Source organism: Serinus canaria, chromosome 1, assembly GCF_022539315.1.
Source record: "Serinus canaria isolate serCan28SL12 chromosome 1, serCan2020, whole genome shotgun sequence".
Taxonomy (NCBI): Eukaryota; Metazoa; Chordata; class Aves; order Passeriformes; family Fringillidae; genus Serinus; species Serinus canaria.
Window position 1 is genome coordinate 96630268 of NC_066313.1, and position 22545 is coordinate 96652812.

At 42.3% G+C, this 22545-nt stretch overlaps 1 protein-coding gene across 7 annotated transcripts in view; it reads right to left on the reverse strand.

The window, feature by feature from the left end:
• GPM6B (glycoprotein M6B) overlaps positions 1 to 22545 on the reverse strand; it is a 120491-nt gene that overhangs the window by 21785 nt on the left and 76161 nt on the right. Inside the window, exons 1-2 of one of the 7 annotated variants that reach the window (XM_009089663.4) lie at positions 10517 to 10744; positions 2975 to 3094 (exon numbers count right to left, since the gene is read on the reverse strand). The exons of 4 other annotated variants lie outside the window; for them this stretch is intronic. In XM_009089663.4, the coding sequence (XP_009087911.1) occupies positions 2975 to 3094; positions 10517 to 10577 (181 nt within the window). In that variant the 5' untranslated portion in view covers positions 10578 to 10744. Of the gene's footprint in view, positions 1 to 2974; positions 3095 to 10516; positions 10745 to 22545 lie in introns of those variants that run through there. 2 more of the 7 variants (XM_009089664.4, XM_018913556.2) reach the window with 2 other exon arrangements.

Sequence of the window (22545 nt, forward strand, 5' to 3'; positions counted from 1 at the left end):
CTGCCAAAGATATCCAAATGCCTGAAGGTCGAGACAAGCTCAGTGTAGAAATACAAAGGCACCTAAGCATTTCAGTTTTATGAGCAACTTCCATAGCTCTGTGAAAATCTGTAAGGACACTTGAGTTTCCTTGATCCAACCATCCTCCAGACCCACCTGTATCTTGGCTGACATGATTTTGAAAGCTGACTTTTACTTTAATCAAAGGTGAATATCTTACCTGGAAGAATGGAGTTGAAACTCTTAGCTCCAACTTTTTGCCAGCTGTAACTCACCTCACCCTCCAACAGCCTTCAGCACCCAGTAGGAGAGCAAGACTTTAGCCTCACTGGATTTCAGCCACTGCTATTGACCACTTCCCCAGCTGACTCCTCCCTAAGCTATAAAGAAGCAAACAAGAAACACAACCTCTCTCTTCCTAGAGCTGAAAACAGGGCAAAACCTGTGTGTTTGTGTGTGTGTGTGTATGTGTGTGTGTATTCCAGCCTGGCAGATCTCAGATTCAGAAGGTAAATTCTCAATTTAAGAGATAACTGAAGATGCAAAGATCTTCCCAGACATTCACCCAACTATGGAACAAGAGGAATAATGAGAAAATGGAATTGTAACTGTAGAAGTCCTTTGCCCTGCAACAGCTTTCATGTTCATATTTCCCCAGCTGAATCCCCACATCATTTCCAAAACTTGAGCTTGTTTCAGCAAAGGAGTAGTAAGGCTGTTTCACTGAGATACTCCACCTTCACATGCCCTTATGTGCTCACAGAGCAGCTGAAACACCTCCCAGCATCTGGGGGAAGCAGGTTTCAAAAAAGAAAAAAAATAAATTTCAATAAAGCAAACAACACCCACACAACCTGGAATAGTGCCTACAGCTAAGCTCATGTTAAAGAACTATTGCAAAGTTTCCCTTTCAAGAGAAAAAGATGGTACTTTGCTTTCTGGGGAAAAAAAATCATTTTAGCATTTTGAAAGGCTCATTAAGCTTGCAGGTGTTCTGGGGATGTCTTGGCTCCAGCATTGCAGTGAATCTCCCACACTGACTTCCCTAGTTGCTCAAGAGCTGGATTCAAGCTTAAATTAGGGAAGTGAGATCATATTGTACCTGGAGACCCTGGGAGAAGAGGTGGATGCCATGAGGACTGCCCCAGAGGTGCCCTGGTAGTGATGCCCATTTGGACACTGACAGAGGAGACAAAGGCACCCAAGAAATCCTGTGGTTTGTCAAGGGAGCAGAGGTTATCTCAGCACAGCAGCCAGTGCCACCCAGCAGTGGGGAGCTGTAGGCTAGTGCTGAAGGGAGGCATCTTATAGCAGGAATTTATGTTGGGACTGAAGTGAGATCTTCCCTGCAATCTAAGGAACAAGAGAAAAGACCATCATTTTCACAGTGGCTAATCCATCACTGGCAGGTTGGTTGTACTCAAGACCTGTTCAGAGAGGTTTCATTTTTGCCTAAAAGAATTTTAATTTCTTTAAGTGCAGCCATTTAAAACGTCTTCCCTTGAGCTGGCATTTCTGGGCTTGGGTGGGGGTAACACCATCATCTTTCATCCTCAACTCCTTCATGACAGGCATATTTACCTACATGCTAGTTCAGAAAGATTCCCAAGGCAGACTGAAAAGGGTTCAGTTGCCTAAACAAGGGTTTCTAGCACCATTTTAGGTGCCAGACTCCCAGCTGCTGTAACAGAAGGCTGTGCATCTCTGTGTCCTGGCTCATCTGTGCCAGCACATATGGACATGTCTCATCACTGGGGACAGCTGAAGGGGCCCAAGACCCTGATAACCAGGGTCTAGCCTGCTCCTTCCACATCCTTCACAGCTCAGGGAGGCAGCATTCATTATCTACCACTACTCCCTGAAGCATTTCTTTTGTGTGTAAAACAGCCCATGTGTACTAACCGTGAGGTTTGGAAATGCCTTCTAGCAGCCCCAAACCTGTCACCCAGGTAACTTGTCATAAAATATGGTCAAATGAATTTTGATACTGAAGACAGAGATCATAATTTGTGACCTAAGTATTTTTTTGGGGAAAAAAAGTCATTTGAAATAAATAAACATTTGAATCCTAGAGCACAAGAGTAGGAAAATGTGATGGAAAGGGGAAGGATGAGGCAGCAAGCTTTGGTGAATATTTCCCTGCATTGCTATTAAAGTCTCTGATGCGGAGGCAGGCCTCTCCAGCAAACAAGCTGTCAAGAAGGCTTCAGTCACTCAGATCCATAAAGAGAAGAGAATTCTGGATTGAGCTAGCTGCAAAGGCTGTCTCTGAGCATATACACCCCTTGCTGTGCTATCCATCAGTCAGACTGAAATTTTCTAATGTGATCAATCATAGGCTTGATTTCAGGTGCCTTTCTGAGATGCTTCAAAACTCAGTTCCTCCACAGACCCTTAAAATAAGGCTTCATGAAAAGTAAATAGGATCTTCTTGAGGTCTCAAGCCAGACATCAAAAGGACAGGCATGGAGAATCACCAAACCATTTTTACAGCCTCACCTGAAATCCTCCTCTAGACTCTCACATATGCATTTAGTGTTTCTAGCAAGGGAAAAATGCAAACCAAACCACAGAATATTGTCTAGGAAGCATAGGTTACCAGTGAGTCAGATTTGCTGTCACTGCTTTAGTATCATTTCTGCATTTGTGGCTAATAAGTCTGATAGATTCATCCACATAAGCCCCCAAACTATTTCATCTCATCCATAAACAATTTTGAAGCAATTGGGAGCACAGTTAAAAGGAAGCTGTCCCTCACACCACGCATTATTGTCTTTCAAGCATTAACAAGGAAATTCAAATTTATGTCAAGTATTCATACAAAAAGAAGTAGACTCCTTACAGCCTTAACAAATAAAACAAGAAAAACAGAGGAACGTTTATCTTAAATTGTTAGGACTACTGCAAAGCATTAAGTTTATGCTACTACCATTTCTGAACTCTTCATTTCCCTTTCACCCAGCCCTTTATTTACCTTGAATCCCCAAAGGACTAATATTGCCTCTCAATGCTGGCACATGATGGTACCGGTGTGGCCTTGAACTCCTGTACATCCAGTGGTACCTGCCAATTTCCATTTCTGGTCTGGTGATCACTGCCAATTTTAGGTGGTAAAAAGTCAGTGTCACCAGCAAGTTTTAGTTCAGTACTTTCAGTCATTTAACTTTAAAAACAAGAGCCCAGAAAAACACACTGTAGTTTCAGAACTGAAGCAACATAACCTTACAGACTAAGGGAAGAGATTAGGAGGGATGATCAAGAGGGAAATGCTCACACAGGTGTTAAGAAAGGTTGAATAGCTGAAATTCTACCTAGGATTTGAGTTAAAACACATAAGGAAAGGTTCTCTATTCCTTACCCCCACCCACTCTCATGTCTCCCTTTGTCCACGATAAAAAGCTCTGCTCCAGCAGAAAAGGAAGGTAAAGTCATGGAAAATCACATTACCTGTTTTTTTAAAAAGACTCTAATGCTGTCAAAGAAAAAGGTTATTGCTTCATGTCAAGGTAGGGCAAACACAAAGGTTTGCACTGATACTTTCTTACAATAAAAAAATAAAAGTTTATTTTTTATGTCACCTAGGCTTTATTTCACCTAGGCTCTGCTTACATCCAAAAATCTGGACCAAGTGTGTTAAAAACTATTTATTCCAGGTTCATGGCCAAGAAGAGCAGTCCTGCTTCTCCTTGTCTTTTCAGAGGAAGCCCAGAAACAGGACCCCACATGCAGTAACTCACCTCACCCACTCACACACTCATGGCACGCTCACTGGCACAGGGTTTCTGTGCCCCTGAAGAGGCAGGAAACAGCATCAAACTACTTTTGAGCCTATATGTCCCCATTGCTACCACTATGGCCTTGTCAAAGCTGTCAGGGTGACACTGACAGACCTTTATTCAAAATGCACCAGAGTTCCCCTCTGCAGTGGCTAAATGAGAAAGCAACCATCATTTCTGGCTGAAGCAAATCCAGTTCAGCAGCATTTGGGCATGTGGAGAACGTGAAGGTTGTGAGGATGAAAACCCCACCTACTGTAGACTAGATTAGGGTCAAATTTCAAGGGGCAGGAGAAGTAGAAATGCCTAAATTTCTAGCCTATGAGGGGCTCAGAAGGTCCTGGATCCAGTCCCTCTCATATGGCTTTGCTGCTTGTGCAATGAGGAATTTGGCACAGTCACATTTGCATATGTCAAGAAGAGAAAAAAGTCTCAGCCTTGAATCCAAATGCTGGATCTAAAGATTTAAACCAAGAATTTGTTGGTCTTTATCAGCAAACAAACTCCAATACTAAGAGTCTTTTGGGTTTTCTACATAAATTTAGCATCAATGGCTCTCTAAAGGATACTTTGTGGCTTGGTAATTTTCCCCTCTCTGTATCTCACACACAAACCAGCACACAGGTATCAGTAAATCTTCCATAGAAGACATTATTCTGTATTGTGTGGCTCACTCTTCCTCTTAGGAAAGACAAGTTCGACATCTTATGAGCATAACAAAATTCAAAATGTGTTGAAAGTACTGTTCCAAAATGACTGCACACTCTCAGGATGATATCATCTCCTTCTGCTCAGAGAGGAACAATCCTGCTTGGGAGATCACAAGGAAAGCCATAAAAATGGAATTGGGTACAAAATGGAAAACAAAATTCTTCGCTAGTACAGCACACATCCCCTTCTCTGCCTCTCCAGTGTCTGCCCACTGCCTTTTGGAGGCTACTTACTGGACACTGGTAACAGATTCAGATTTTTTTTTTAATTTAAGATTAAAAATAACCAGCTGCAACGACTTCCAAAAGAAAATAATTATTCATTTGTACTGCAGCAGCATCTAAGCCAAACTTTCAACTTCAACATCAAGAAGATTTTATCCTACAACTTGAGATTTATCCCACAGTTTGAGATTTCTCCTGCAGTGGGCATAAAAAGCACTTGTTCAGAGCAGCAGAGCAGGCAGCTGCTTTTCTCCCTTAGCCTGGGGGAATGCTGGTGAAGTCACCTGTCTGCTGCGGTACAAACATCAAATCCTGAAACACAGAGACATCATGTAAACTTTGTAGCATCATTTCTGTAAGCGAAAATATTCTGTGGAGCTGGTTTCTTTAATTAGCAATTTCTGGCTTTGCAGTAACAGGGCTCCTTTCATTAGCAGGCAGTTCAAACTCCATAAGGAATCTCAGTTTTTCCACTGCTCCACAAAGAGCCACTTAGCAATGGCTGTTTGGTAGCCCTTAGTGCATGCCTGGCACAACCTTTGAAGCTGAAGTGTATCTCTGGGTGACTTTGCTGGGACGCACCCAGGCCCACTCTCTTAAAATCAACACCAGGTCAAAAGCTCCCCAGGCTTCAGTGGCTCAACAACTACTGCACACAGTCCACATCCATTGGAATTTAACTCTGTACCCTAAATAGCTGGGAAAGGAGAGAGGCTTAAGGGTGTCTTTACCTTTTGGTTTTTGAGTAACTAACTGCAATAATTGCATTCCCTGGTCTAGGTTACAATATCCTCCACCCACAGCCAAGCTCAAGGTCTCCCTTCAGACCAGGTTGCCTCAATCCTGCACAGACAGAGCAGCTACAGAATTGACAATGTCTCCATGTCACACCATGCAGGCGCATGGATGGGGACTGTGGTGTTCAATATTCATGGGGATGAATCATCTTGCACCTCTGTAATCAAACTCACAGCGCTCAACATCCTCATGCTTGCTGCCTTTATCTTACGGTTTTAGAGCAAACACAGTTTTCATATTCATCTGTCTCAGCTGATGAAGCAGTCCATGGGAGCAAAGAGAGGGTGTTGCTTGGTCATTGACGATCTGGTGATGAATACTGGACAAGGAGCAAGGCTAGGCAGAAAATGGGGAAGGGTCAAAGTAACCGAAGGAGACCTTCCCCCCCCTTTGCCCCCTTTGCTCCTGCTGCAAAATCCATTGTGCACACACAGTGCCATCTGGGTTTCCCCCACCCCTGTTACCATATCCAATGGCACATATGTCTAGGCTTTCTGCTTTCATGAGGTTGTTCAGACCAGAATGAGTACATTCTCCAGTATTTTTCAACCCTCTCCTATTTAGAAACCAAATCCTATTCATTAAAACCTAAATCACTAAGCCTGCCAAATTATTATCCCCAGAATATCGCGTGTCCCAGATTCTCCCAGGGCTGGACCTCTCTTCCTACAGTCGTATTCTTCAGGGACTTATACTTACAGCAGTTATTGTTTTCAGTGGATCTGAAACACCAATCAACTGCTTAAAATAGGGGAAAATATCAGCGCACTAAATATCTTTGAATGGCTTGACAGCTCTGATACCACTGTGTGAGCCTTACATTAGGTGGGTACCTTGGAAATTTTGGTGGGTGATCATAACACATGTTTTAAAAAATACTGTTTTTCCCCAATTTGTTGTAATGAAAAATACATCTGTGATGCATCAAAATGTCATAAGCTCACTGTGTAAAAATAACTTTACTAGAAGTGAAATAAACTGCATGACAATCCATTCCTTTCTCACATTGCACTTTACAGCTTCTTTTAAACACAACTGTACAACTGTGCGCAATAGTGTATGACAAGCAAAGTATTTTCTTTCTATTTTTGACTAGTATATACTTGTCTATTTGGAGCTTAAAAGCTAAAGCATGGCTTCATATACCATAGAAATAATAAAGCTCACAGCTATACTGACCACAAGGTCTTCTTTTATCAAGAGAACATAAGCAGGGAAAAGCCAATTAAAAGGGACCTTTGGTACAGCTGCTCAAACTGGTCTTCATTATTCCTCAGCAGAGCACAGGCAATTTGAACATCATATGTATTCATATAAGGAACCTAAACCCTAATATCATGGCTTTCTTCCATCCTGTGTGTAATTGGTGAATTCACCATGGCCATCCACAGTTGGGGCTTATTTTCTTTTTTTCCTTCTTTTTATATATATATATATATATATTTTTTTTTTTTTTTTGCAACTTGGTAGTATTTCTCACTGTTAAATGAAAAGGGAAACTTCTTGTCTCTGTTAATGTGTATCAGGATCTATAGCCTTCACTGCTGATGCAAAATGGCATTTCGTTTTTCTTATTTATTCCACCTCAGTAAATCTGCCTGCCCAGTCCTCACATTTTGATTTAATTTAATGCCTGCAAGATAAACCCTGTCATTTGTAATAATTTGTAAACCTTCATCTTTAAAATGCATCCAATCTGTCCTGCAGCCCTGCAAAGTATCTGTTAAACATTTTGCTTCAGCTTTCATGGTGTTTTCCTCTGATAAGGGCTGTTGATACACAGCATAAAGCTGACTTATTTCTTATCTCCATCAACATGAGGGTTGTTCCAATTCCAATTAAAAAAACTGGGACAGCAGCCACTCATCTGGGTGCAGAGAAACAAATGTCAGATAAACACTGAATCCATCAGCTGGGTAGCACTGCTGCCTGAACCAGACAGGGGATTCATGAAAATTATTAAATAAATAAATAAAGATAGCACAGTTTAGGTCTATACAGTTTAAGAAATTTAAAAAGTCTAAATAATCTTCAGTAATTTTCATTTATCAGTCTGTAATTATTCATGAAGCACATTAGCTTGTGCAAATTGTCTCAGCTACACTGCAGTCCAAAATAGCTGGCTGTCCACGTTTGCCACAGAGATGGGAAACACAACCCAACACCTGTGTGGCACCAGTGCTCACGTTCGACTGCTTTGGGTGCTCAAACTGAAAATAGACCTCACTGTTTGTGCCAAGTGCTCCAGCAGCATAGCTCTCCAGGGTTCTCCCCAAGTATTGGGAGACCTGTACACAGACAGCATGTAGTCCTAGCCCAACTTCCTCCAAGTATTTATTCCACAAAACTGCAGCACATCATCAAGAAGGTCCTTGCATTGAAAACACACCCCAAAAACAGGCAGTTTAAAATTCTGGCTAAGGGAAAATGCCTCTTAGCTTAAAAGCACGATTTGCTATTAGAGAAATGCAGATACTTTCCCAGAACATGGCAGTGAAAAACATACTGAGTGTGAGCTTGAGTACCCAAAGCAGAATGCTCATGATCTTCCCTTGCTCAGTCCTAGCAATAGCAGCATCTCCCAAACCCCTTCAGATGGTGGTTTATCTCCTTAGGCTTTGCAATTAATTTCTAGAAGGAAGAGTTAAAAGACCCTGTGATAGGACTTCAACTGCTTCAAGCTGTGGCAGTTGCCTTGAAATCACTGGATCTAGGGCATCTTATAAAGGATGACCATTACCAAGGCCAGGTAAGATCCTAGAGGAAGAAGAAAATGTTGCAAGGCAGGCAAGCATGTAAGGCATAACAAGTAAGAGATGTTGTCCAGAGAATAAATGAAATCTTCTGTTCTGTACCCCAAAATAAAGCAGCAGCATTTTCCTGCAAGTTTCTTTACACAGAGAAAAAGCCCATTTTCCTCCACAGGAGCTGCTGGTGAAAGAGCCCTATTGAAAAATTCTGACATTTGAGAGGTACGTGATGCCTGCTGAGTCCATCTGAAAACCCAACTGGACTCGACAGATTTAGCACTTTGGAAAACGTGCCCCTCAAAACCAAATACGTCTTCTCCATGACCACTTCACAGCAGTAACTTTGCAGGGGATCTGGTCTATTTGTTTTGCTATAGAAATTAGGAGTAGGACTGTTTCAGCTTTCTGCATTTTAATTTGCTGTGAAGCATATTGAGAATTTAAGTGAAGAGAAATACAGAGCATACTGTGAGAGACCGTGAGCTACTTTCAGGAATCAGAGAATCAGCAGGAACAAAGCCTACAAGTGTTACATACATATACTTATGTAACAGATCCAAAGCATTAAACTATCATAGAAAAAATTAAGAAATTGTGGTAACATTGGGATAGGAGGCTCCCTGCTTGCATTTGATGAAAGCAACAGATCAACCTCCTTGACTTGGAAGCAGATTTACTGTTCTACATGTTGTTCTTTCAGCCTTGCCAAAACAAAAGGGAAGCCATAAACTCATCATAAACACACTCAGCAACACATTTTGTTTTGCGCAGCTGCTAATGCATGAGGATAACTTTCTTTAGTATTCATTGTAACATGAATTCCATTGGTTTAAAGGAAGTTCCTCAAGTTCTTCAAGTTCAGAAGAAAGAATTGCTGTAATTTTTGAAGAATTGATAAATTCAAGGTGGTTTTATAGTCAATCTATTCAGGACGTTTTGTACATTAATTACTCAAAATCTGCAGTGAGGTGGGTTATTGTCCACATACACTAATGGCTTTCAGAGTTTAATCTCTCATCAGTGGACCTCCTTTTGTGAAATCCCTAAGGGATTATGTAGTACTATGTCTAATCACTTGACAATTTTCATTTACTTGAAACTGAAGCTTGTTTTATATGAAGTGTGTAGCAGGAGTCAGACTCAAAGCAGGGAAACAAAATCTGTTACTGGACACTACCGGGATTTATCATGTTTATATCTGAACTGCTTAACAATCGGTGAAAGAATTCTGCTTGGGGAAATGCACTAGTTGTTTATCAGCTGCTTAAGCCTATGAGATACTCAGATTGCTTATAAACGATACACAACAGGTTAAAAAATGTACTATGGCTCAAGTAAAAAGTGGAAATTTAAATAATTTTGTTGCTGCTGTATCATTCAGTAAAAAAAAAAAAAAAAAAAAAAAAAAAAAAAGCCCAACAAACTGCTATGATCTGCTACACTGAAGAGGAACGGTTATTTGACACAAATTATACAACACTGAAAGAAAATATCACTTGCGAGTTGAATTTATGCTCTGAAGTTCAGCACTCCAGACCAAAGGGAATCAACCTGTAAAGCCGGGATGGGTGAACACCTCTCTTTCAGTACTGCCATCTCCCTATAACCGAACCATTACCATGGAATTGTTCTCTCCATTAAGCAGCAATTCTCAGTGATTAACACATCCTGAAATCTAATGTTGCAAAACTCACTGCATTGCTGTCCCTTATCATAGTGCAGGCAGATAGCTACAAAAGTAAAATTTGCCAGATGACACCATAGAAAAGGAATTTTAAAAATAAGAGTAGCATTTGGCACGGAGCTCACTACACGAAGGTTGTGTGACATTATAATCTATTATATGTTGTTATAACCTAGGTCTCCCACACTGCATTGCAAAGCCTTGCTACATGGCTAGACTCGGTGAAAACACCAGATTACGGGTCCGAAAACAACATGCAAACACACAGGCACACGCTACCTCTGTAAACCAAATTAACCAAAATCTGTCAAAGACGCAGCAATAACAAGATTTCTTTTGCAAGCATCATTTCGGGTAGGGTTAGGACAGATTCAGAGCAAATACAGACGCAGACAGAAAGGTTGATGCTCTATTAATTTGTTGTCAAGCCATGCAGGAAAGGACGGCTAAAAGCCCGAAGACGCAGTAATGATTGTTTAAGAGCTATTTGAAAAAGTGACAAAACTGGCCTAAACCTCTTTAAGCCCCCTGAATGAAAAGATTTAAACAGGCTATTGTTAGACCCCTGGGTACCTTTTTTCTCTTGGCTTTGTTCTGCATTTTCCTCCGCTGCAGTTTCCATGGCTGGCTTCATACCATCCACCAAAAATGCCGCCCCCCCTCCCCCCCCAGCAAGCACTTTTTCTCTTCGCCTCCTTTCTCACTCCCTTCCGTCTCCTATTTACAGCGGCGGTGATTGAGTGGCTCTGTTCTCCCCTACAGTAGATTACAGTCCTTTCCAAAATGCCAGAAAAGTCTTGTCAGCTTCAATTTCGCTCCGCTGACTGGTCCAGGAGGAGCAGTGCCAGCTCGCTCAGCTATACGTCACCAGGGTCCCCAGCTATAAAATAGCCATCCTGTGCCTCGGCTTGCCACACCGTGGGGACAGCATCACCCGCTCGCGCCCCCTTCCTCCTGCCCTCCGCTCTTCCCCTCTTCCCCGTCTCCCAACAAATGTTAATCAATTCTCCATGTAGTGAATGGATTGGTGACATCGGGAGGGGAGATGCAAGGGAGAAAGAAAGGAGCCCCCGGCCGCGGTGAGGTGAGCCCCCCGGCCGCCGTCTCTAAGGGGAGTGCACGCCGGCACACAATCACAAGGCTCCCTTTCCCATGGGACCTTGTTATTATGCTTTGCATTTTGATTTATTCCACATGCCCTCTGCTCTTTCAAGGGGTGGGGGGTGATGGGTCTGCTCTCTCTGTTTGCTTTCTTTGCCGAGAGTTCCGCTCACCCACGGTAAAAGACTGTGTGAGAGAAGCATAAAAGCAAAAGCGGGCATATATATGTATGGACATGGAAAATTTTAATTCTTTGTTTGACTCGTGAGCAAAATGGGGGGGGGAAAGAAGAAAAAAATATCCAAGTGAAGAGACAGGAAGCTAGTTCAAGTGAGCTAAAATGCACGTGCAACACTCTAAAGGATAAAATGTTTAAGAAAACACAACTTGGGCTTTAAAAGGAGGTCTGCCACTAGAGACCTAAAGCCGTGCTTGGGAGTGAGCACAGAGTTGCTGTTCACCACGTTTGATCACTCCAGACAGAGTGCAGCATGATCAAATAAGCTGCACTTGGGAGCAACAAACTCAAGACCTGCCAGCATTGCACTGCATGAGGTGACTTTAGGTGTCCCCAGCCCACTCTTGTGCTACGGAGCCACAGAGCAGGGCGACACCATATAGGGGTATTGTTCCCCTCCCAAAACCCAGGACAACTGACACATTTAAGGCTGCACTGAGGCTAATTAACCTTGCCTGTCACTTTGCTTGTCTCAATGCCTTACAGTGCAACACACTGCACAGGGCACAAGTGCCCAAAGGCAACCCTTTGTGCGTGTAGGATGGTGGAGCAAGCATGGAGTAATGGCCTTTGTGGTCCAGCCATTGCAGCCAGTTCTGCAGCCTGCAAAGACACCCAGCAGATTCAGCAAATGCTGGGGATGTCAAAATCTACACCCTGCATGTTCCCTATAACAGATTTAAACAGGAGAGTGGGAAGAGGGAAGCAGTCAAAAGATTTGTAGCTGCAATTTAGTCTCTTCTGGCTGAAGTTACTACAACCCACAATTTTGCTGCGCATTTTTATTTCTAGATGTCAAGTGAAAAGCACAAAAGCCCTCAGACCCAACCATTAGAGAAAGTTCTCATCTCTTTCAAGAAATTAGTGCACAAACCCTCTTCTCTCACCACAGCCAACACAGCTGTTACTTTGCTTTGGGCATTACTGCTCAGACTTCAGGCTTCAGCACAGCTGCCAGGAGGTCTTGGTCATATCCTATGGTTTCGTATCACAGCATAAAAACTTGATGTCAAGCATTTGCCTAAAAGGCTTCCTTGGAGTCCAGGAAAAGTCTGCAGTTGAAGCTCCCACTTCAGCAGACCTCTGTGTAAGCAGGATGATGGTAGTAATTTGTAGATGGCATGCAGTATCCTCAGAAGCCAATGTGGGGCAAGGGGTTGGGCTCCTGAAATAATCAAATCAGTAGGCACAGCAGAGATCTCAATCCAGGTGGCAAGGCATACTTCACCCACGTTCCTCTCCAGTGCTAAGACAGCAATCCATACACAGACTGAAATCCCTCCCCAGCAAGACCATGCACAGCAAAACCACTCCCTGAAACAATCAGCCAAAATGTGAAAGCATGGGTGATGTGTTTGCTATATTCTTCTAACCATTACTAAAAGTTGTTGGTATAATGATTATATGAAGAAAAGGTTCTGTGAAGAGTGGGGCTTTTTCCCCATTTAACATCAGTAAGACTGAAACTCCATACCAAATACACCCTCCTTGCTGAAAGTCACACCAATTTTAGTAATTGGTCAAAGCACTTGATTGCTTCTGACATAAAATTATCTTCTTGGAATGCCTCATTATGCAGTTGGTACTTCTGTCACAGTCTAGATCTCTCGTTCTTAATGATCTTTGCTTTTAGACTGGAAGGTCTAAAACCTTAAAAGGCTGAAACCTCCCTTTAGACTACCCTAAGTTACAAAAGGCCTGTTCCTAACCTAATTCAAGTGGTGCAGTATCAATGCACTTACCAGTATAAATACACCGAAAATACAATAATCTGGAATTTCCTTTTTTTAAACAGAAAATATATTAGATATAACCTGTGGTTACAGACTCTACCTGCAGGAAACCCATGACTGTAGCCCTCCCCTCTTTACCAGTGAGACCTACTCCTTCAAACAGCTGAACACTTTCCTACTGGTGAGCAGAATTTTAGGCAGGCTCAAGACTTCAGAGTTTGTGATGTTTCAGAAACTCAAAACTAACAGGCTGGGAGACCATTTCCTCAACTGTTTCCCCAGAATAACCCCTTCCCCATGAAGGCAATGAAAAATCAGTGCACAATACCAGAATCTACTTCACAAGAACCTGAACTGAGCACTTCAAAAATCATCAAGCCCAACTATTCAAAAGCATTAATCCTACCAACTAAATCATCCTCTAAAAGCTCCAAGTGGTATATGAGTGTAAAATTCTCTCCCCTCCCTTGTTACTATTTTCTGGATTGCTGCAATGTATGACAGGTTTTAAGCATTTATCATCCTAAATAATTTCTTGATTTTCAAACTTTTACATCATCATTGATAAATACAGCAAATAAAACAAACTATACTATTTCCTCCATTGCTAACATGGGTGCTGATCTTGTGCTTCAGGCACTAATCTCAGCCAGCAAGTTGTCTCATTCAATGTTCTCTCCCTTAAACAGATGCATCCTTGTCATAATATGTGATGAGACTGGGAGACATCAAGTTTATGCCTATGACAACACAGCACAAAATTAAGCCACAAAGGGAAAAAATTTAAAAAACCCCAAAACTTTTAAGACTGATATTCAGCAAAAACCTGCTTGCACAGACCAAGTTGATTTAGGTAACTAGCAACCAGGGTAGGCAGCTAGTTACATTTGAGATGTTCAGCCCAGCATTTCGTTTTTGCAGAACAAGATGAAAGTGAAAATGAGGGGAGGGGCTGAGCAGCAAGGGTTTCTGCTGCTAAAGTACAGCTCAGAGCCTACTGCCAAACCTCAGGATGAATAGCAGTGGAGGAAAGTATGTGAAGGCACTGCAGACCAAGTCACATTAACTGCAAAATAGTTTAAAAAAAGGCTTAAATCTATTTTACCTAGGCATTAAAAAAAAAAAAAAAAAACCAAACCACACATTTAATCATTTTGCTCAGTCAATTAAAATAGTACAATTGCAGAAGTTAAAAAATACATTAGAATCCCTATTCTGTTCATGTGCCAGTTTCTTTTGAACATCTATAATGTCACTGAATCTAGTTTACATTCCTGCAGGCTGAGAAGCTCTACCATAAGCTACAGCAAATTCTTCACAAGCTTTCAGGAGATGAATACACACTTGCCATTTCTACAAAGGCTTCACAGAGCTGTAATAAAGAGTGTTCTCACATAGCTGAAGAACAATTTGAGATAATCTATGAGATCCAAGACTCAGAAGTTAAAATACAGAGACTGTCCTTCAAACAAGACTGACACATAGTCCAAACAACTAATTTTAAAGACAACTTGTAGAATACTTTTTTTTTTTTTTAATATTTAAGAGAAAAAAACAAATACATGTGAAGCCACTTGGTGCAATGTAATTGCTCGTGTTCAGCTTTAAACCTGTTACCAAAGACTTGCTTATAAAACCCAATCCAAATACTTAAGCAAAAGCAGGCTAACTTTTTATGTGGATAAAATCAAAGCATAACAAGTTTTCAGTTGTGTAGCAGTCATACATCTTGCAAATACTTTACAAAAACTTAAACTGGGGTTCATTCTTTCAGAATATACTAGGTTACTGGGAAAATGGAATCCAAATTAACAAATAACAGTGGAAAATCCCTGCACTTATACCACAGTATAAAACACAGACATGAGTCTGCACTGCACTTAGGGGTCTCAGTCTCAAATTTCTGTAAGAAAGAGCAAAAATAAAGGCTTAAGCATGGATAATGGTTCTCTCTACAGCCAAAGAAAATCACTGAGTTAACCAATGGAGCTAAGTCCAGGAGGGTAAGCAAACCTTAACAGTGTGAAGATGCCAGTGACTCCCTTAACAAAGCTCCATGAAGATGTCAATGACTGCTGCCAAGCTAAATGTCTGGTGACAAGCAGCAGGCAAAGGAGATGTCACTCACTTGTTGGGGTACATACAGTTCTCTGTCCAGCCTGCCTGTTTCCAGCTGGACCACTACAGTTACAGCCACGGCTGAGAATCAAAGGTAATAAACAGCCCAGATCCAGAACATACACCAACAGCTAACATTTAGTTGGAACAAAAGGAAAAAACAAATCCCTTAGAAAGTGAGCAGACGGTTCTGTATGACTTTCCCAGTAGCTAAGTCTCATCAAGTTCTAGTCTCAAAGATAGCTGTTGAGATGTTAAGTCTACCAAAGAAAAAAGCCTGAAGAATTGTAATGAAAGTCAAAATGAAAGAAAAAGTTGATGTCTTCTTAAGCAGGTGGGAGCTCCATTTCCACTTATGAAAGGCAGTCAACAGCACAGAAGGAAATACTTTTAGAAGTGATGGATTCTATTTATCTAATCGAAGGGCCTTAGTAACATTTTCCTGGGTTTTAGAAACTTGTATTTAAAAAAGAAAAAATCTGGGGAAAATATTTCAAAACTCTTGACAGACAAAATACAGGACTCTCAACCATTCCAAAGACTTCCAAGGAAAGGCAATAAAAATGAAAACAAAATAGGATACATTTGAAACTAAGCTGGAATGAACATCACCTCTTGCATCCCTCTCCTGTGAGGCTGCCTGGAGTAGCACCATCCTTTTGGCAAGCCAGAAAAAAATATGGTGACAAACAAAAGCCCATTTAGACCACAGTAGAAAGACCATGGAAATACAGAAAATGAAAGCAAAGACTTCCTAGCATCTCCCCCAGGAGGAATTTCATTAGGCAAGTGTTCAGAGCTCCAGCTCCAGTGGCTGTCCTCAGCTTCTACTCCAGCTCCACAATTTTATAGCATAGTTTTCTACAAGTGTACTGCATGGCAGGTTTCAAATGCTTTAACTTTAAAATGAAGCAGCAAATCAAGCCTTTGAGTTACCCAATCTCCATAAATTTTCCTCTTCATCAGTGGCAAGATCCTCACATCCATGACTAGTACATGAAGCCTTCAACAGTACTTCAAATGCTCCTCCAGAATTTTAAGGGCTACGTTTTTGACTTTGGCACACATAACCACCTATTTTTGGTCCCCCTGTCCATCACAACTGAAGGGAGGTTCTCAGCTATCATGCCTCTGCCTTGTAGTGCAGCAGGAAAAAATTATGCTCAAGTATTTTGTCTTTGTTGTCTTAATTCTGCACTTTGAAGACAATCCAACATACTTAGCTTTTGCTGTGAACCCTCTTCTCCAATACTGTTGTCAAAGCTTACTGCCATCTCAGAAAACTAACTGGAGCTTCTGAATACTTGGACATACTGAAATAGCATCCTAGATATTTATGTCACACTTGCCAGCACTCAAGTAAGAAGTGCCTCTTGTACTTGTAGAAGAGCTATTTCTGCCAGCAATTTAGAAGGCAGCAAAGGTATCATTATAATATACTCCTGTTAATACAGCTGTTCCATCTCAAAACACAAGAGCTTGACACAGGACTGGCATTGGGAGGCTACCTGTTGATTTTTTTTCTCTATAAATAAATGTCACTGAGTTCAGCCTTGACAAACTTAGCCTTTTGCTCCACAAAGTCAGATTTAATCAATTCTCTGTTAACTTTACATCCAGTCCTGATTTTCAAAATTGCCCTCCCACTCTTCACATAGACTTCAGCATCCCACCTACAATCTCTCATCTATTCAGTACTCGTTTTGTTCTTCAGTCTTGGCTTCAGTCCAGTCTTTTCACAAAGCATGGAAAAAAACAGGGAAATAAAAAAGAAGTGCAAAAGCCTACAGCTCCCCAAAAAGAAACCAGGGGCACTCATTAGAGAAGGGTACCTCGCACTACATACTGGGGGTACATGGGGAAGGAGAGGAACGAAGAATCCTCCTAGAATGTCACAAAAGAGTCCATGCATAAACCACAGATGTAGATATGTATGTGTATGTACATATGCAGAAAACAAGTATGTGTGCATATTCATATGTATATGAAGAAAATGCACACAATTATATATGTATTTTCATTGACCAATAAACCATATGAGCACCATTGGAACCGCTATGAGGCATGCATACTAATTTACAGAGTCATGCAAGAGGCATTCAGTTTGATAGTGAATGCACAGCCATCCTAGTGTAGAGACTGCTACAGACTCCTGCAGCAAAAACTTTCAGGGCAAGGAACCAAGATCAGACTGGAGTTAGCAGCACAGCTAAGCCACACCTTGGGAGCACTGTTACCGTTTATCTCAGTATCCCAGGCTGGAAAACCAGAACCACCAGTCCCAGGCTCTGCCATACATTGCTCCTAGAGCAGCTCATGGATTGATGGGCAGTGCATCAACTTTTTGAAAAGCCTACTGAACTCAAAAGTCAAAATGTTGAGATAAAAGACAGCATCACAATAATGATTGGTATGAGGTACTGAAATTCAGTGTTTGAGATTTCAGCACCTTGTAAGTCACGATGACTGTAGCCATTTCTCCAAGATAGAAAATTCTCATTCTAGTGTAGTTAAACAATACTTTAGAAAGATCCTAGACCAGTTCTGTCATGCAATGCTGGACTGCCTGTTGAATTGCAAATGTAGTCTCTGTTCACACATAAGACACTAGTCATGAAATCCTCAGTTAAGACACTAACGAAATGGTCCCCAATTAATCACTGTATTCTTTGCAACAGCAGATATCCTCATTAGGAAAGCAGCAGGACATTAACAAGTCCCACGTTGAGAGTGTCCAATTAACTCATCGACTAAATATGTGCCAAGCAACTTCTCCAGTCTAGCTTTTCCAGTCCCCTCTTTCCAGCTGCAGCGATTGGGATCCCAGTCATGTCGAAAGCAATGGTTCTTTTGCACTTTGCAAAGCCTTTGAGAGCGCCGCTGTGAACAGCAAACAACACAGCAAACAACGCCGCTCAAGTGTTCCACAGGTCTTTCACTTGCGTCCACAAAAAGCTAAGTGTGCACTCAGGGAGTTCAGCACAATTGAGAAAAAAACCCCACCCCTCTACCTTTGTAAACAAGAAATGACTTAACCTGCTAACAACGAGTGTGGTTGGAGCTCCGTCTAGATCATGTCATGCCTGAGTTTTTGCCGAACCTCAGCAGTGGGTGATCCTGCATACAAAGTGAGCTCTGAGACAAAAGTGCTATAGGGTGAGTTAAGGACAAAGTAGCAGCTTTCAGCCTCGATTCCCAGATAGGCTGTCAAGTAAAATCCCTTGCCAGGGCAGGATTATTCCCTAGAGTATATATTTCCAACACTTTGTCTTGCCTAATTTTCTAAGTGTCTCAAGCTTGGAGCGTTTCAGTGTTTGGTTCTGTGGCCCGGCAGGTTTTGAGGCTTGGCACAAAGGAGGGCTTGTACAATGGCCAGGGCCTCACTGCAGTCAGTGCAGAAGGAGCAGGGTCCCAGCCTCTGAAATGGCCTCCGTTCCTGCTGCCTGAAAACCACCCAGACTCTCTTTTGAGCAATGCCTAGTTACATCCCCATTTCTGTTTCTTTCCAAACGTGACATTCACTTGTTTTAAACAGCTGAAAGACATAATTTCTGCACTTTTTTCATGACTCAGAGTGAAATTCATCTAGCATCTACTTTTCTTTATCTGTTCCTTGCATCATTCCCATCCCATTTTATTTCTGCTCTCTGGTTTTGCACATTTGTTACCATTTATCTTGCACTTGAGATTCCCAGGTGAAAACACTAAACATTCTCTTCATGTGCTTCCTCTGGAGACACTCGCATTAGTTATTGAAAATGCCCTGGGCATTTTTGATTTCTGTAGTACTACAGACACATCTTCCATATATCTCACTACTGCTGATTCCTGAAGTACAATTATCTGCTCCACCTTTCTGCACCATTTGGAGAGAAAAAGAAAGGAGCTGAGGAACAAGGGAAAAAGATAAGAGATGTTTATATTGAAAAGAAAACCCTAAAATTAAAACAAGAGAAAAGCACAAGGCAGAAACAACACTCAAGGTTCTGACTAAGGTTTTTTCTGTTGTCTGCAAGAAGAACACAATGAAGGAAAAAAACTACTACATCAAGTGTAGGTGAGGGTGACCAAAGGCATGTTGCTCAACATGGGACACTGCAGCTCACAGACTTGCCCACAGGTTGCAGATAAAGACCACAGTTTTTCATGCTTAGCCAAAATCACCCAGCCCACACCATTTGTTCACAAGTTTATTAGTACAGGGAAGAAACTGAAACCAGCCACAGCTTTAAAAGTATTTATAAGCACTTACTTCCACCCATGGTCTCAGAAACTAATTGTGTGTTCAAGTGTAGTACATACTTCTATTGCAGACAGAACATCACCAGATTGCAAACACAATCAAAAGCCCATTTTCTTAGTTTAATTTGCCATTAGTACACTGCAAGTTTATAGAGCCAAACAAACTATAACTGATTTTTCACTGCCACTTCAAACTGTTTCCAAGCAATTATCATAGCAACATTATCAGATCGTCAATTTCACTAAAGCCCAAATTCTCTACAATAAAACAACACACACATGTTTAAAGGAAGACAGAAAATGTATTCCTGAGTAAACTGAGCATCTCCCTAGTTCTAGACCAACAGGGTCCTGGGACAAACCCCATCATTTAAGGACCTTTTCAAAACTTTAGGAGAGAAAGGAAAAAAAACCAGACTCTAGGCTTTTATACGTATCAGTCAGTATTTAAAGACTAGTGTTTAGGGATTTTTAATACATACCAAACATTGACGAATGCATTTATTTCAACCTCAAACATAACCATATAGATATGGTAACAGACTAAGTAGCTTTTCACAGACTCCCTTCTGTTGCATAACTGAAAAAAGTCTTGCCAGTTGCAGCATCCCCCATTTCCCGAGCTGAAGGCGTCTCTTTACAGAGGGAGCTCAGCACCATTGCCCTGCACGCATCAGCAACTTGGAAAAGAACCGATGGAGGCCTTGTCACGAAAAATCTGTTATTTCAGCTTAAACTGCACTTAAAGTGAACAGAAAGTAGCTGTCCGTGTTATCCAGAGACAAACCCCGGGTCACGGGGCTGCGGGAGGGGCGCTGGAGGCCGGTGCTGGCCCACGGTGGCCGCAGCCCCTCGGCCGGTGCCTGAGGCCGGCGCAGGCCCGAGCCCTGGCGGGGGCCCGGCCGGGGCAGGCGGCGCCCATGGGAACCCGCCCGGGCCGGGCCTTCACGGGTGAGCGGGCTCGGCAGCCGCATTCAGCGCACAATGCCCGCAGCCGCGCTCCCACAGCACGGGCCTCCCCTGCTCCCCGCTTTTATCATCCTTCATATCTCAGCGATGACAGGCCTGAAAGGGCTTCTGATGGGAAATGTGCTTTGAATTAGCATATTTCCCCCTGCATACAATGGAGGCATTAAGCTGCTGCGTTTTGCAAGTCCAAACAAAAGCAGCCCAGGCTGTTTTTAGCAGCACTGTCTGAAGTTTTATTCTTCCTCCCCTTCCCGAGTTGCAAGCATATTTAACAAATTTTCACTCTTTCTTTAAAGCAACCGATAAAATCTTATTATTTGATCGGTTTCAGACTTTAAAAGACAGCCTTTCGATACTGCAAAGAGCAAGGCGGTGTCCGCGCACTGCCTGCACTGAACTGCAGCCCAGGGTCCCCCCGAGAGAGCTGGCCTGGCTGCCCTCAACACTTACACAGACCCTGTCATCGAGGATTTCAGAACTCAAACACATTCACAACAATCCAGTAGAAAGGGTCCTGTATTCAAAGCTCAATTTTACCCCTATATCCTGGGCTCACTGTTGAAAATATCTGTTTTGAAATATATATCTCACTGTTTTGAAATTGAGAAAATGAAGCACTGTGCTGTAAGGAGGAGCAAAAAAAAGCCTTTTGTCCATCCTGGAATTATCCTTTGGTTTAACAGGAGAGCTGAATCTCAGAAGTATAACCTTTATGAAATGACTTCAACCTAGAAAGTGAATTTCTATTTACCCAGGAAAAGAGGGCAAGAGGAACGAGATGGAAATGAGTTCAACACTGAAGAGGAGGAAAAAGCACTGCTGCATCAAACCATCTTTGGGCAATAGCTGCCAGGAGAATAAATCTACATCAGCTTAGTGTGTTTGTCTGTAATTGCTCATTAACACAGCTGGACCATTAGGAAGCCAGTTTGTGGTTTTCTTGGTAGAGAGGCATGTCTGCCTTCCTCCTACATTAAACAGAATTTCCTCTGTGAGGAAGACATAAGATTACAAAGTCAAAATGCTTCTTAGAGCATTTTGGTTTGGTGGTTTGAGTTTGGTTTTTCTGCTTCTTCTTCTTCGTTTTCCCTCTCCCAAAATTTCCACAGTATTTATGTAATCTTCTATATGTGGCACAGCTGAGAAGAAAAATCACACTCCTTAACAACATGAGATTACAGCAGAAAAGCAGAATGCCAATGAGATCCTAGGCAGGCAGCTTGCAAGTGAGGTGGATACAAAAGCTCTTCAGGAAAAAGCCTGGGTTGCAGCCTGCAGAAGGAGTCTTGTAGGAGAAACGTCTGCTTTGTTCAGACTCTTTTGTTCTGTTTCAGAGAGGATGAGCATCCATCTCTCCTCCTTGACTTCTGCAGCAAAACTCAAGATACTTAACAGTGTCTGCTGTGCACAAGCACTTTGCTCTCAACCATCCTCTGCCATGTGCCAAGCGCCCACGCAGCACCGCGCTGCCTCCCGCAGAGTGCCAGCCCGCACAGATCTGCCCGACCTGGCAGGAGAGGCATGTCACTCACTGGTCCCCACTGCAGTGACAGAGCTGCTGGCACTGGCACAGCACCCTGTCCATATGGCACCTGCACAGCAGCGACTGAGGTCTGACCGTAGACATCCTCCTGTCTATATGTAGACATCCTCCTCCCTCCAGCAGGGACCCTCCCTTCTCCCCACAGCCCAAGGGTCCACAGCCCAAGGGTCTGACCCCCAGAGACTCACACTCTTCTCTGATGCACCAGCTCTGCCAGCTTGACTCTCAGGAAAGCTTTTTTGTAGTCTCCAGTAGCCACAGGTTCACTTTCAATGTGTTTGTTCTGGGGCACTAAGGTATCTGGCTGGAGAGGACTACACATTATTTGGCAGTATTTCTCTACCACCACAGCCTTTAAAGGCTGGACATGCATTTTCCCGTGCTCTGAGGCATTTCACAACTTGGTACCAAAACAGTAGACAAGGCTGCCATGTTACCACAGGAAGGTCTAATATCAAAGACAAAGGAGAAGGGACTCAAGAAACCCTTCAGAGGCCTTCATTAGGTCATTAACAGATGGGTGAGAGTAACAAAACAGTCTAGGCAGAAGAAAAGAGGAATTGAAAGACCAAAATGGAGACTGGTTGTTTTCTCATTCACACTGGAGTGAAAACTTCACTTTGTAACCACTCCTTCTGAGATAAGTCCTTTGGAATCA